At 36.7% G+C, this 16,054-nt stretch overlaps 1 protein-coding gene and 1 pseudogene across 3 annotated transcripts in view; both read left to right on the top strand.

Moving 5' to 3' along the window:
* The window catches only part of Spidr (scaffold protein involved in DNA repair), a 391,802-nt gene that overhangs the window by 159,077 nt on the left and 216,671 nt on the right, over window positions 1-16,054 (top strand). For all 3 annotated transcript variants that reach the window (XM_027932800.2, XM_071602380.1, XM_071602381.1), the window contains one exon: window positions 9,587-9,806. In XM_027932800.2, the coding sequence (XP_027788601.2) occupies window positions 9,587-9,806 (220 nt within the window). The remainder of the gene's footprint in view (window positions 1-9,586; window positions 9,807-16,054) is intronic.
* LOC114090580 (ribosome maturation protein SBDS pseudogene) lies at window positions 11,912-13,521 on the top strand (annotated as a pseudogene).

The raw sequence follows: 16,054 nt of genomic DNA, 5'->3' as shown, positions 1-16,054 counted from the left end.
TATATAGGGCTTACCTAGCAACCCTAAATTCTGCCTGGTAACTCAGGAAACCAGAGGTGAATTTTAAAATATTATACAGCACCAGAGTGTGCTGTGCAGATGCTGTTCTAGTCAGGAGTAGTTGGTTCCCATCCCAATTCTGCCAGGGCTGAAGTCCTGTATGGACAGTTCATCTGTGCCTTAGTTTCTTTATTTAAAAGGATGACTTTAGTAGACCTCAAGTTATTTCTACTTTTAAAATTTTGTGTTGCTGTTTACATGCATTTTCTCTGTGAAAGTTGTTCTCAAAGTGTTATTTTAACTTTGGGTTCCTGTGTTAGATTTCCCTTGTACCTTTCTAACACTGGAGCTTAATCTCTCACTTGCCTTTTAAGAGAGGTGCTTTTGTGGTAATGGTCACTCTGTGTTTTTAATCACAACATCTTTTAATCCTTAAGATAATTTCACTTCTCATTTCCCTTCTCTTCTCTCTGGGGTTTTTATGATGCCATGGGAAGAAGAGAACACCAAGACTAAGATGCCTATTTCTACCGGTTGTAAATTTGCTGTACTCTTATTTGCACATGCACTGCTGTGGCTCATTGTAGATTTTTTCTGTTTCTACCCAAATTAACTAATGAATTAGAAGTTGCTCATTACTATGTCTTTCACTGATAGTCTTTACAGGGGCGGAGGGGGGTGGTGGTGGTGGTTGGCGAGGGCGTTGAGAGTATCAAGGATAAAATGGCAGTAGGGATGCCCTGGAATCTGTCGGTTTCATTAGTAAGTGCATTTTAACTCTTTGTGCTATGCAGATGCTGGGAGTTGGCCACATAGTAGAGATGCTGTTTTGTATGGATGCATGTGCCCTGCTGACATTTATAGGGTTATGTGGAGGAAGGTGAATGTATGAGCTTCTAAACTCTAGATACTTGCTAGAAAAATAGTAACTTGCTATTTTGAAATTGGGTTCCAATTTCCAACACAAACTTATTTATTTCTCCATTGATGCTACATTTTAAGAAACAGAGGCATTTAAATATCTATTTCTGTACTTTCTCTTTAGTCTTAAGACTTTTAAAATTTGTTTTCATTGTGATATTTAGACAACATTTTAAACTCCTGTTTTCTGAGCCAAAAATGTTACCTACAGTAATATGAAATAAGGTGTTTTTAATAAGGATATTTTTCAATAAAGAAAAACTTGCTTTCTGTGTACTCAGAGTAGAGGACATGCGAGGTGCACTATCTGCATCACATCAACCCTGTCTCATTCAACTTGGCTGCCATAACAAAATATCAGAGATAAGCAGCAGAAAGGTATTTCTCAATGTGCTAGCAGCCTGAAGTCAGGTGTCAGCATGGTCAGGTTCCAGTAAGGTCCTTCTGGTTTGAAAGCAGATACATTCTTTTTGTGTGCTCATTTGGAGAGAGCAGCTCTCTGGTATCTCTTCTTTTGGTCCTAGGGATTGAATCCAGGAATTCTTTACCACTAAGTCACATACTTTTTATTTTTTATTTTGAGACAGGGTCTTTCTGAGTTACTGAGGGTCCTGTAAAGTTGCTGAAGCTGGCCTTAAACTTGCAATTCTGAGTCACTGGGATTACAGGAGTGTGCCACCCTACCAAGGCCTGATGTCTCTTCTTCAAAGGACACTAATTTCTGCAGATTGGGATCTCCCTTTATGACCTCATTTAACCTTAATTACTTCCTTAGAAGCTCTGTTTCCAGATAGGGCCACACTGAGGGTTAGGGCTTCAACATATAAGTTTTAGGAAAACATAAATACTCCCCACTTGGGGTATTAACTTTGTTGAGGAATCTTTTGCTTTCCTATAGTCATTTATGCATTTTTCTTAGTTTAATTTCTTTAAAAATGCAACTTCCATTGGCCATTCAACCAACTTCTAAGGGACTGTAGAGGCCACTCCTACAGACAAGATTCAGTTTGTGCCCAGTGATAAGATAGCACTGTTATATTGTGATCCCAAGAGACTGGGGTGCTCAGCTAAGTTTCGATGGCTCTCACCCCTATAGATTGTGATAAGCATTCTGTTCGCTTGATCTGTCTTGTCTTTGTTGTTGTTTCCCCCCTTAAGAGTTAGGTTTCAGATTTCTATTCCATGCTTAGAATTATTGTGGCTTTTGGAGGAGAATATTTTAAACTGGGTGAAAAGGCAAAAAAAAAAAAAATGTGGAATCAAGAAGTGAAAGCACAATTGTTTACAGTTCAGTAAGTAGTTGTGGTTAAGAAATGTGTCTGTTCATCATTGCCAGATGACTTAACATTTTATAGGGAGCATAAATTCTTGGAAAAAAAAAGTAATTGTAACTGTTGACAGGGTGAAGATATGGATTTTTCTAGAATTTGGTCTTTAGGAATTAATCTAGATCTAAAGCCTTCTGATTTTATCCTGAAAATATGTATGAAATGAATCTGATGGCAACTTACAGTACTTATTCAGAAACTAAAACTAAAATTTTGACTTACCAAGGATTAATAATGCAATCAATGATTGAATAAAAGCCTACTTGTTGAATATTATTGCTAGGTATTTTGGGATCACTGGTAAAATCAGGTATATCTATAACTTCTAAAAAAGAAAGTATACTTAGATACAAATGAATGCAGTTAAGCCTTTAATGAATATTAATGAAAAAATAGTGACACAGTATAAACAATGAACAGATAAAACATTATTTGGATTTAGTTTTGGAATGTATTGTTTATTTTACTCTTTGGAGCATCACTTGGACCCATTCTCTGGGTATACACCATATGCAATTGAGGTAAAGAGATGTCAGATCAAAAGCATATTGGTTTGTGGTGATGCAATCCCCCAAATTCTTTACATCAGTTTTTATTAGGGTTCATTCAGTTCTTTATTAGTACTGATTCAGGTGCAGAACAGAGTTCATGATTTAAGAGACAAAATTTTTCATTTTGTGTTTTAAAATCAGATATAAATAAGAGGTACAATGAGAAAATAAATGAGAATTGTGCTCAGAGAGATGTTTACCCCAGGAGACAGTGATAGGAAACTCTCTTAAAGAATTTATTTTTCACTTGATTACAGAAATAATCTTAAGTTGCTTAAATGGAACTGTAGAATTTGAGACTAGAGTAGTAAGAAGTAACAGTTAACAAAGGGCTTTCTCTATAATAGAAAATACCTGAGTTTGGATTTTATCCACTGGAGAGCCATTGAAGGACTCAAGTACAGGGTGACTATCATTAAAACAACACATAAAAAGATCATTCTAATGGGCCTTATGAAAAATAGGTTGGGAAAGTCAGATCCTAGACTGGAAAAATTAGTTGAGACTAATTGTAATAAACAAGAGGCATCTCAATCTTAATTTATCCAAAAATAATGTCTTGGTACAAATATTTTCCCACCATCCACTACTACCAGTCCCCAGAAAAGAAACCAGTTCATCTAGAGATCTTTCTTATCTCAGTAAATGTTAACTCTATCCTTTTCTTTCTTTTTTGTATTTTTAGTATTATTATATTTAATTAGGACTCCCAACTGAGCTCTATCCTTGTTCTTGCTCAGGCCAAACACTGGAGTTGTTCTTGACTGCTTTCTCTCTCTTGTCTACTCCTAGTCCATCAACAAGTCTTATTGGATCTGCTTTCAAAGATTATCTAATTTCTCATCTCTCTGTCTCTCTCCAGGTCTCAGCTATTACCATTTCTCCTAGATTACTGCAGGAATCTCCTAACTTTTTCCCCTACTTCTTCCATAGTCCCCTTCAATTTGTTCTTAGCAGAGCTCATCATTTGCTCTCCCTGTTGACTTTCCATCACACTCAGGAAATACCCAAGTTCACATATGATGGTATAAATAAACTGTCTCCTTCCATCTTGACCATTCTGATCTGATTTTCTTTCCTTGCTGCCCAAGCTCAGGTTGACTGAGGTTGGTTCCAGGGAGAACACAAGCAGGCTATTCTCTGAAAAAATGAAATGAATTTGGGGGAAAACTGAGACATCTAATAGGGATATTGAGGCCACCAGAATACAGTTCTTTTTCTTTTGGCATTTAGAGAGTCTAATTGATCATAGGTATGATTACTGTGAAATCATTTGACTTGAGGCTTAGATATTGTAATTGAGACACAACCTTGGGAATTTAGTCAGGCATTTAATTTTGTTTATATAATGGTGCCAATGTAAATTTGTTGATTGTTTTTTCTACTTTTTTGTCCAAAGCACAGAGATTTTGGCATAGATAAAGGACACAATATGAACATTAACCTTCACATGAAAATTGAATTAAAATTGTGTGGTTGTTTGAGGAGGAAAACTTAGAAAGGATTATAAGTCTTCTTCATTTGACAATGTTAAGAGTCCATAGGTAACTACTAAAAGTTAATTGAACAGGAAACGGAATTGGTTAAGGATTTTACTTAAGATTGCACAAGTAACTCAGAATTACCCACAAATAAGACCATTTGGGGCTGAGCACAGTGGCACACACCTGTAATCCCAGTGGCTCATGAGGCTGAAGCAGGAGAATCATGACTTCAAAGCCAGCCTTAGCAACTTATTGAGATCCTAACAAAAAGGGCTGGGATGTCTCAGTGATTAATATTTTGGTACTATATATATTTTTTAGTAGAACTTTAAAATTCTGTTTTAAAAAGACTAAAATATGAAATGATTAATGATTATAACTTGGTAATTCGGCATGAGTACAACAAAGAGAATCATAACAGAATAATAACAGCTGGTGAAGACCAGTGTCAGAATGCTTGTTAAGGACAGAGATCCTGTTTGCAGGGAAAGCAGGTAGATTTTAAAGTCCTCTGATGTCTGTCGCTGACCTCCTCTTCATACACAAGTTGTGTTTGTGTGTGTGTGTGTGTGTGTGTGTGTGTGAGTGAGAGAGAGCGAGAGAGAATATACTTATGTGCTAGGTGAAGAGTAAGTGGAAAAGGAACATGGACACAGTTGATGAATTGACCTAAAGAAGGGAAAAATTGCCAATTTCGGGAATAGTAAGACATTTTTAAGGCAGAATACTGGATAGGTGAGCATATTGAGATATCTGTGAAAATAAAAAGATAAAGAGTAATAATGTAGAAGGAAAATTCTAAATTACCATGTGGTCAATGTTTTGATAATAAAATGGACAATTTAATGTTAGTAGTGGCAACTATCATGAACAATATTTCTGTTAGAAAAAAACTTAAAGAAGTTCCTGACCCCTATAGAAGAATGATTTCAAATTTTCTCCCCATGTATTAACTTGCTTCACTTTGCTTTTTGTATAACATTCATTATCCTCATAATACATGTTAATTCATTAACAAAATCCACATAGAGAGTTTGAGTTGACATGCATATAAATGGGCGCTGGCTACCTGTATATTTCAAGTCATTGATCTCAGTAATCACCAGTAGATTTTGTTCTTATATCACTCAATTTTTTGTGGCCTCTTGATTGTTTAAAACCAATGACGACTTTTTTGGGGGGCTTTTTAGCACAGTGAGAAAAAATCCCTCATTCATGAATTCATTCAGTAAATGCTAGCCTTGATGTTAAATATTGTGCATATTTAACTAAGGACTGTTTAATCTGCTAGGCATATATGTGAATAGAAATTACTAGATCTTATGTTATATCTTCCATATGAGTTTTTCTCCTCCTCTTAATCATTTAAGGTTATTACTGTTGTGTATTAATGTGGTACTTTCTCTTTGATATTCAGTATTTGACAGTGTGTTCTCTTTTTCTCAGTGCAAATTCTGTTGAAATCTTTACCCTTTCTAGCCACAGTGATAGGCCTTATGGAGCCATTTCTTAACCTGATGTGCTCTCTTTTGTTACATTTTAAACAAGCCCTTTGTTTTAGCATCATAAAGTATGGGGAAGAGCATTGCTTACAATTTTCTATTTCTAATTAGCATTTACCCAAGAGGCATATTGACTCTTAGTTTATAAGGAGACTCAGTTTCTAAGAGTGGGCCTACCAGTAACCCTGTGTCCTTAAGAAGTCTGTGGACAGCTTAAATTTTCAGTTTTCTCCTCTTTCAAAGAAAGGGACTAATATCTTCCTTACCTGTTTTATAGGGTTATTACGGATTATGTAAGAGAATTTACTTGAAAATTCCTTGAAAACCTGATGATAATGATGCTGGGTACCATTATTGGATATATGCTGGGCCAGGCACTATGCTGTGGGCTCTTTGTGTTGTCTCCCAGATTGCAGCTGTCTTGGGAAGCCACTCTTAATAGTGAGATAAATAAAGATATTTGAGGATTTCAAAGGGAAGAAATAATTGCTTCTGGCTGGAATTCAGGAAACATTTTCTGGATGAGGTGATATTTTGGCTGAGGCTCACAGCATTTATGAGAGAATGTTTCCTTGGTGGCACAGAAATGGTCTTTTATGTATCATTCATCTAATTGTAAAATACTCTTCTGTTTGTAAAATGACTATCTCTCCTTGGATTAAATACTTGCCTCAAGCACGTAATTTGGCTGTTGCCCATGCTTTTTGCTCCCTTAGAGAAGAGGGAACTTCACTGCTTTGTTATTTTCTGGAAAGGCAGGCACTGGTTTCTCCCAAGGACCCTGGAGGGTTGCCTATCTATGTGGACAAAAGCTTAATGCTCTCCTCTGCCTGGTGCTGGGAACATAATGACATTGTTCATCACAGCTACCCAAGCCTGTTCAGTCACCAAGCAAGCTGTGGTGTACAGCACCATGGTGACAGTAAACATCATAAAATAACTTGTTATTTTATAAGTTATTTGTGCTACAGCTCTTGAGCAGAATTCATAGTTTGGGAATATTGCTAGAATTGATCTTAGTAATCTTCAAAGAAACTAATCAGTGACAGTGTGGTTTATCTTAGATACATAGATATTGCTGCTGTAATACTGTTTGTGTGTTTCTGTAAGAGCCTTTCTTTTATAAAAATCCCTCAGGGTCCCTGTGGACTCTTAAGGTTGGAGCAGACCACTGAATATCTATATTGCGTTTTAACCTACGCCACATAAGGCAAGAATGGATAAGGCAAGAAAGGACTTGTGCTGCTTGGACAAGTAACTGTGAATGCACAACAAATACCCAAGTGCACAGGACCAAGAGCCTGTGTTCAACTGGGTCACCTCACCTTGATATGGGGCTAGCAGCAGGCCTGCACAGTGTTGGGAATGAACCCAGAATATAGGCACAAGTTTTAACAGTTCAAAAAATTTGTCCAGAAATGTTCCTTTGGCCACTGCAGCCCTTCATCTGGGACTTTTCCCTTTGTTTCCAAAGACTCCAATTCTCCACCCACTGCTCTAGCTCCCCTGCAGGGGAAAACTTTGGACCAAAATGACCTTCATGTGATCCTGACTTCTTTTCCTCTTTACCAACTAAAGTGCAGCTACTTTCCATTAAAGACACATTGTGGCAGAACAAGTGTGTGTTTACTTCCTAATCAGCACTTTCCTTAGATACTTGTTATTATACCTCTATTCCCTTCCCCCTAGTAACCAGCAAACAGCTTAACATTGTGCTTGTTCATATCCTTCCCCCATTCCAACTACCTTACCTTAAAAAAGTACCAAGATAGACACAGATCTTGATAAACAGTAATATAGGACAGTGCTTTGGAGAGGCATGTGGCCTAGCTCAATATGTGGATACAAGCCGTTGGCACTTAGACAAAGGAAGAATGAAAAGTTTGGGATCGAGTGGAAATGAATGAAGCAAATGTGAGAGGGAGAAAGAAAAATGAAATCAAACTAAAAATCTAAAAAATTGGCACTATCTAAATTTTTTCTTTTATTATTTACTGTTAAGCATTTGGGTTGAATGCTATAGAAATTTACTTAGGGAATGTCTATTTATCAACCAGACATTAGGGTAGATATTTCACTTTTGTTACTCTCATTCAATTCATATTTTTTTTTAAGTTTTTTTAAAAATTAAAATAGCATAGAAAGCCAGGTGTGGTGGCACATACCTGTAATCCCAGCGGCTCAGAAGGCTAAGGCAGGAGGATCTTTTATTTTTTATTAAATTTTTAAAATTTATATATGATAGCAGAATGCATTACAATTCTTAATACATATATAGAGCACAATTTTTCATATCTCTGGTTGTATACAAAGTATGTTCACACCAATTCGTGTCTTTATACTTGTACTTTGGATAATAATGATCATCACGTTCCACCATCATTTCTAACCCCATAGGCAGGAGGATCTTGAGTTCAAGGTCAGCCTCAAAAACTTAGTGAGTCCCTAAGCAACTCAGTGAGACTCTGTCTCTAAATAAAAATAATAATAATAAAAAGGGTTAGGGATGTGGCTCAGTGGTTAAACTGAGTTTATCCTTGGTACCCAACCCCCCTGCCAAAAAAAAAAAAAAAAGTAGCATAGAGAGTAATAAAAAAATATGTGTACTCACTACCTAGAAGTAATAACACATGGTAATCTTTTGTCTTTTGCTTCTTATATTTTTTCAATACAAACAATATATCAGATAAATTTGAAATCCCCAGCTCCCTTCCTAAGTCACCTTCTCTTTTTCTTCTCAGAGACATCAGCTACCATGGCTTTTCTTGAGTCCTTCTATTCTGCATTTCTATTTGTAGGACATACATATCCATAAACAATATTGTATTGGTTTCTGTGGTTTTATTAAATTACATTACAAGGTATAATAGTTGGTATATTTGGTTTGTCACCTCTTATTTTGAGATTTCTCTATTGATACATGCTGATCTGGTTCATTCACTGGAAGTGCCATGTAGAGCTCTTTATCTCATTCCCCAGATGTTCACTGGGGTAGGTATTATGATTTCTTTTTCATACATGAGAAAACTGAGAGACTGAAATGATATGTAATTGGCCAGTTTTATAAAAGAGAGCCAGTATGCAAATCCAAAATGAATTTCACCCATTTAAATCCAGAGTCCTCACACCCAGTGGTCTATGTAGATCCTCAACTTTTAAACTTCATGATCATCAGAACCGCTGCAGCCAACCAGCAATATACATAGTTTCAAAGCAGAGAATCAAAACACGTAATAAAGGGGGGAAGGTATAAGAGAGAAGGAGCAACAGTATCCATATACCCTTTGCTGTTGTTATCAAAAAAGTTCAAGTTTGAGAGTAAAAACATTCCATGAAATAATTGGTCTGAAGTTTCCATATGCACAGAACTATTTCTTCATGATAGAAGACTTTATTTTGTGTTGCTTAAAATGAATGTGTGTGTGTGTGTGTGTATAAAGATTTCTTTTTTAATTGTTGATGGACACAACACCTTTATTTTGTTTATTTATTGTTTTATATGGTGCTGAGGATCAAACCCAGTGCCTCACACATGCTAGGCGAGCGCTTTACCACTGAACCACAATCCCAGCCCTAAAATGAATATATTAAATGAAACATTCAGTCCTGTTTGGATTAAAGAAAGATGTTACAGTGAGTGCAATAGAATCTGTATTTTATTTTGCAAAGTATGTAGACCATTTTCTTAGGTGGAGAAAGGTATCTGAATGTGGATTTTTTTTTCTTGATACTTTATTTACACTTAAACCGTATGTGTTTTGGACTTCATTTCTTCTTTCATTCTTTTCTTCAACTTCCAGGTAGAAAATCTGGTGTATTAACTGTGAAAATTCTAGAGCTACACGAGGAATGCACCATGCAGGTTGCCATGTGTGAACAGTTAGTGGGGTCGACAGCTGCTGTTCCTTCCAGGGATGTGGCTGCAGAGCCTGGAGCCAGCCTGAAAGTTCTCTTTACTCAGGAGACTGCATGTTACCTCAAGGGATGTCCCCAGGATGTTATCCACATCTTTCCTCCCTGGTAAGTGCAAAGAATTAAGTCTAGCAGTTATTAACTGTGAGTCTCTCTCTCAAAAAAAAAAAAAAAAAAAAAAAAGATATTTTTATCAGGAACATTTTTGTCACCTTATTGTAGAGAAATGCCAGGGAAAGAAAGCCAGGATTTGACCTAGGTTTTATGTAACTGAAACACAAAATTGTCTGTGATGGCTTGTTTATTCTTCTGGAAGCAGTTTTAATAATTTGGGGTAAGGAAATTAGGGAAATAACTACATCAAGAGCCTTGCCCAAGTGGTGAGCTGTTATAAGATATGGTTGGTTTTGGTTTTTTCCTCATAGAAAAATAATTTTAATCAGAGGCATTATGTGACAATAGGATAATACATGTGAATTTGATATTTTTTAAAATCACTTAAGGAGGAAGGATGGAAAGCATGAATTACTACATAATAGAATTTGAACTTCACGAACAGAAATGCTCATTATTAGATCAGAAATTATTTTCAGTAATACATGTTTGCTTTGATTTGAATGGGATATAAATTTTTACCATGAAAAGAAGAAAATTTGTCTCATTCATCTCAGAACTTATTAGACTTTGAAAGGAAGTATCTTTCTAGGGAATCCATAGCAAGTGATCAGCATTTCTTAGTGTCTACAGTGACCTCCACACAGTTTTCCAGGGGTTACTTAGTGAGAACTTAAGACTTCCTATGCAGTGTTGGATTCTGGTTTGCTTGCCCTCTCTTTACCCTACTATTCTCTTTTCTATTATTTTATTTTCATTTTTGATCACTTTTTTCTCCATAATTGGAGTATAGGCTGAAAAAGTAAAGTGACAGGAAAACCTATATTTCCCCTAAAAATGATATGTTGTAAGGTCTTCATGCTTTTATGTACCATATCATTCAATGGGTTTTGTATTCTAGAAAGATTAACTGGAATGCTTTTGCTCACCAAGCCAGATGATACCAGATAGAAGTGAATAGATATAATTTCTGAAATAGATATAATTTCATAAATTTCTCTGAAGTCATTTGGCCTTTCAAAATTGCCACCTTAAAAGAAGGAAATAAATCTATACTTAATACATCCAAACACATGAAAGAAGTTTGTTATTCTAAGTATCAGTGATACAAAGCAAAATTGGCAAATACTACTCATTCACAAATGATGTTAGGAGTATAAGTTGCTACTTTCTTCAGTAATATGTCAAAACATCAATGTAAATATACTTTGATGTTAGAACTTTTACTTCAAGAACATTATCTTGTAGTATTGTTAAAATGTTTTGCATGAAATCCCTAAAATCTAAACATAGCTTAAAAGCCATTAACATGGAATAGACTAAATAAATTCCTATACATTTTTACAGTGTATAATAGTTTAACACAGTGATGAAGATTTATATCACAGAAAGCGGGTCACATGACAGTAATTGAGATTTCTTTTGTGAGGAGGAGCAGTACCATTTCTTCCTTGGTCACCTTTTCATTAGTGGGCAAACAAATTATACATTCTGTGTGTCTGCCTGTTCTGGTACAACAAAATACCACAAATGGCATCCCATCTTCTTAAACAACAGAATTTTTTTTCTGCCAGTCCTGGATGCCAGAAGTCCAAGGTCATTCTGCTAGCAGGGTTGGCTTCCTCTGAGGCCTCTCTCCTTGGTTCTTGGAAAACTGTACTTGCTAAGTCTTATTGGGTCTCTGCTGGTGTGCACATTTCCCTGGTGTCTATGTCAGTAGCTACATTCATCCTCATATAAGGACATGTTAAGTTGGATTGGGGCCTGCCCTTATGGCCTCATTTTAGTTTAATTGTGTCTTTAAAAGATTTGGGTTTAGGGCTTCAATAATGGAGTTTTGCAGGGACACAGTTGTGCCCCAACACTGTTATAACAGTGAACACTTTTTCTGCTGAATATTTCAGTTCTATGATCAGGTTAATCACTTGCTTTCTTTGCTCCCACATGTCAGGTCAAGCTGACTTGGCAAACTTCTAAATAGCTTTCTGAATTGTGTTAGATGTTGTTATTAGAAGTTTAGATTTTAGGCGTCTGCGAGGTGCGCGGTGGCAGTCGCTTGCAGGCCTAACCCAGTGGCTGCCGTTAGGGTTACGCGTGCCTGGGGTCGTTGGAGTTGGGCGCCAGTGGCCGCGAGGCGCAGAGCCCTGGTTCCCCGGCCGCGATCTGTGAGCGGCCACCATGTCTGTCTTCACCCCCACCAACCAGATCCGCCTGACCAAAGTGGCGGTGGTTCGCATGAAGCGCGCAGGCAAGCGCTTCAAGATCGCCTGCTACAAGAACAAGGTGGTGGGCTGGCGCAGCGGCGTGGAGAAAGACCTGGACGAGGTCCTGCAGACGCACTCCGTGTTCGTGAACGTCTCCAAAGGCCAGGTCGCTAAGAAGGAAGACCTCATCAGTGCCTTCGGCACCGACGATCAAACGGAAATCTGCAAGCAGATTTTGACTAAAGGAGAGGTTCAGGTATCTGATAAAGAAAGGCACACACAGCTGGAGCAGATGTTTAGGGACATTGCAACCATCGTGGCAGACAAGTGTGTCAACCCGGAAACAAAGAGACCTTACACTGTTATCCTTATTGAGAGAGCCATGAAGGACATCCACTATTCAGTCAAGCCCAATAAGAGTACAAAACAGCAGGCTTTAGAAGTGATAAAGCAGCTGAAGGAAAAGATGAAGATTGAACGTGCTCACATGAGGCTCCAGTTCATTCTTCCAGTGAATGAAGGGAAGAAGCTCAAGGACAAGCTTAAGCTGTTGATCAAGGTTATAGAAAGCAAGACTATAGCCAGCAGCTAGAAATTGTGTGTCTGATTGACCCAGGCTGCTTCCAGGAAATTGATGAGCTAATAAAAAAGGAAACAAAGGGCAAAGGTTCTTTGGAAGTTCTCAATTTGAAAGACGTGGAAGAAGGAGATGAGAAGTTTGAATGACATTCCTCAGTCTCTTCAGCTATAAAACACTAAAAGGAGATGTTTCTGTTTCTGGTAGCACTGTTCAATTTCTGTGATTTGCCAAAAAAAGTGATCGATTTGACATTTCTGTCTTGTGTTCATGTGTGCATAAAAAGACTTCCTACATGAGGATAATGTGGGAATGACTTTGTTTTAATTTTAAACAGGTGTTCTAAACACAAATGAAAACTCAAAAGTACCAAGTCCAGAGGGTCATTTTGCTGCTGTCTCAGGCCTTTATGGCACTCCAAAATGAAAGCTTCCTGAGACAACTCTTGTGGCTAAAAAGTTAAGTTTTGTATATTATATAAGTAAGATTATTGGGAAATATGTCTGTATGTTAAAAAGGAGTATTTACTGGAAAAGAAAACGTGTAATACAGCCTGTAGGGGTAACTATCGTGTCAGTCAAGCTTGGATGACGACGTCCTGATTATCTGAAATGCGCATGTGGTGGCTGTAGGACTGAATGATGGTCATTGAATATGCTGCCAAAACTCAGATTGTCCTTGGTAAAATATAAAGTCATTCGTTTCTAATTCTTAAAGCTATATAATATATATTAATACAGCTAAAATTATATGTGATCAATAAACTACTACTATTTTTATTAAACTGGCTTGTGTTTGTAGACAGCTTGCTAACTCCTTTTCTCCACCTACAGTAGGGTTGGAAGTTGTCAGGAGAATTAAATAAGCTGGTGTTAATGAACATGCCTATCTGAAAAACACCAAATAAATCTTAATTTGGGAGATGTAATTGTTTTATTTTGTTGATAGCAGTTTTTATTTACACCCTTAAGTCTGCTTATCAAAAAACATGCATGAGGAGGATGGGCTTGGTAATAGGGATTGAACCCAGGGGTGTTTAACCACTGAAGAACATCCACAGAACTTTTCATTTTTTATTTTTGAGTTGCTTAGGTCTCAATTACTGAGGCTGGCCTGGAACTTGGGATCTCCTGAGTGGCTGAGATTACAAATGTGTGCCACCATGTCCAAGTCTTCTGTTACTGGCAATGATTTATGTATTAAAACTTTAAGCTTTTGAAAAAAAAAAAAAAGGAAGTTTAGATTTTAAAATTAGTTTTTTTAAAAAATAAGTCTTAATTTATATAAACAATAATAGCAATTTTTAGGCACTTATAAGGAGAGATGGGTGGGTAAATAGTGGTTGAGTTGAGTATATGAATAAGCTGGTAGAGGTGATTTAGGGCATTGCTCTTAATACTCTACAAACTTCTGCTGTTTAATTAGGAACTCTTTATCTAAATAGTAACTAAAGTTAGTCTAGATGCCACCAAAAATAGCTTATGCTTAATTGAAAAAAGTAAAAATAATTATTGAAAGGATTAACAGTTTTGTTTTTTTTTTAATGGAACCTGGCGAGTCATATTCTGTATATTTTTCCTTGTAGGCTATATACTCTTCACCCTCTAAAAGCCTTTTACATTCATTTACATTTTCTTGATGCAAGAACAGTTTTAAAAAATCAATGGCCTTTAGATGCTCCCATTTGTTCTTTAGTGGTAAATGTGGGTTTAGGTAAAATGGCTACTGACTTCAAGGAGCTGAGAGCCCTATGTCTCTATTTCTAATGAATTATCACAAATCCCTATTGGATATAATATTACCTTTGCTCTATCAATCTGAAAATGAATAGGGAATTAAAATGCCTTGCCTAGGATTAATTTCATTACGAAATAGTGATAAAATTACATAACAATAAGTAACTTAGAAAACTCATTAACCTATAAAAATTTAAACATATATAAAGATATAGTAATATAATGAACCCCATGTTCAATCACATAGTTTCAACATTCATTAACTAATGAATAAACAACTTTTACTACTAAAGGAATGTCAAAGTTTGAAACAGCTCACTAAATCATATAGATATTTTTAAAGCAAATTAAGGAATGTCCTATGATGGTATTTGGGGGGCAAAGGGAGATGGAACACATTTGGTTGATTATTTTCTACCACCAACTCTGATGCCTATAATGAGGACCAGAAAAAGAGAAGAATGTGATAGTTTTTCAAGAGATAACCAGGACCTTCCTTAACATACTTATATATTCATTCAGAAATATTTATTAGTAACCCCTGTGCCAGATAGTTTGAATACATATCCTTATATGGGAGATAAGTACAAGCTAACTTTCCCCATTATCATTAATTTCTCTATCAGTAAACTCAAATAGTCATCTTTTAAACATATTTATATTTCACTATATGGACATCATAATTTAAGCCGTCTCCTACCTGGAGGTTTTAAGGTTGCTTTTCATTTTGGGCAGTTAAATAAATCATCCTTATATGTTGTTTTGATGTGTTCTTGGGATAGTTCTAGAAATAGAAATTCTTGGACAACGAATAAGTGAGCTTTGCATCTTTTATCCATTGTTATTATAGTTACCTATGGTTGTAGTTGGGGCTGAGGATGTGTTTTAGTTAGATTTGTGTTGCTATGACAAACCTGATAAGAGCAACAGAGAGGAGGAAATGTTTCTTTTGGCTCACAGTTTCAGAGTTTCAGTCCATGGACAACTGACTTCATATCTCCAGGCCTCAGATGAGGGGGACCATCAGGGTGGAAGGGCATGGCAGAGGAAAGCAGCTGAGGACAAGGTAACCAGGAAGTATAAAATTCTGCTCACCAGGAACAAAATATAAACTACAAATTCATACCCCCAGTGACCCCCCTCCTCCAGCTACACCTCACCTGCCCAGTAACTATCCAGTTAATCCATATCAGTGGTTTAAATCTACTGATTAGGTTATATCTCTCATACTCTAATCACTTCACCTCTGAAAATTCTTGCATTGTCTCACACATGAGCTTTTTGGAGATATCTAACCATAACATTCCACCCCAGCCCCCAAAAGCTCAGGCCCATTTTATCATGCAAAGTACATTTAATCTATTTCCAGGAATCTGCATAATCTTTACATTTCTAAGCATTACCCAAAAGTCTGAGTCCAAAATGTCTTCTGAAACTCAAGGCAAACTCATAATTGTTTTCCCCTATAAAGATTAAAAGCAACATATATCCAATATATCATATGACCATAGAGTAAACATTTCTGTTCCACAAGGGAGAAATTGTGGCATAGAAAGAATGGATGGGACCAAAGCAGGACCAAAATTTAACTGGGTAAACACGTCTGGTAGCTCCATGTCCAGCATTTGGGGCACATGGCATTGTGAGGTTCTCTCCAATAGGACTTGTGTAGATCTACCCCTCTGGCCTTGCTGTTTCTCTTGGTTATGTGGGAGACTCCCCGCT

This window comes from Marmota flaviventris, chromosome 15 (genome assembly GCF_047511675.1).
Source record: "Marmota flaviventris isolate mMarFla1 chromosome 15, mMarFla1.hap1, whole genome shotgun sequence".
Lineage (NCBI taxonomy): Eukaryota > Metazoa > Chordata > Mammalia > Rodentia > Sciuridae > Marmota > Marmota flaviventris.
This window is presented reverse-complemented; position numbering and strand designations above follow the sequence as displayed.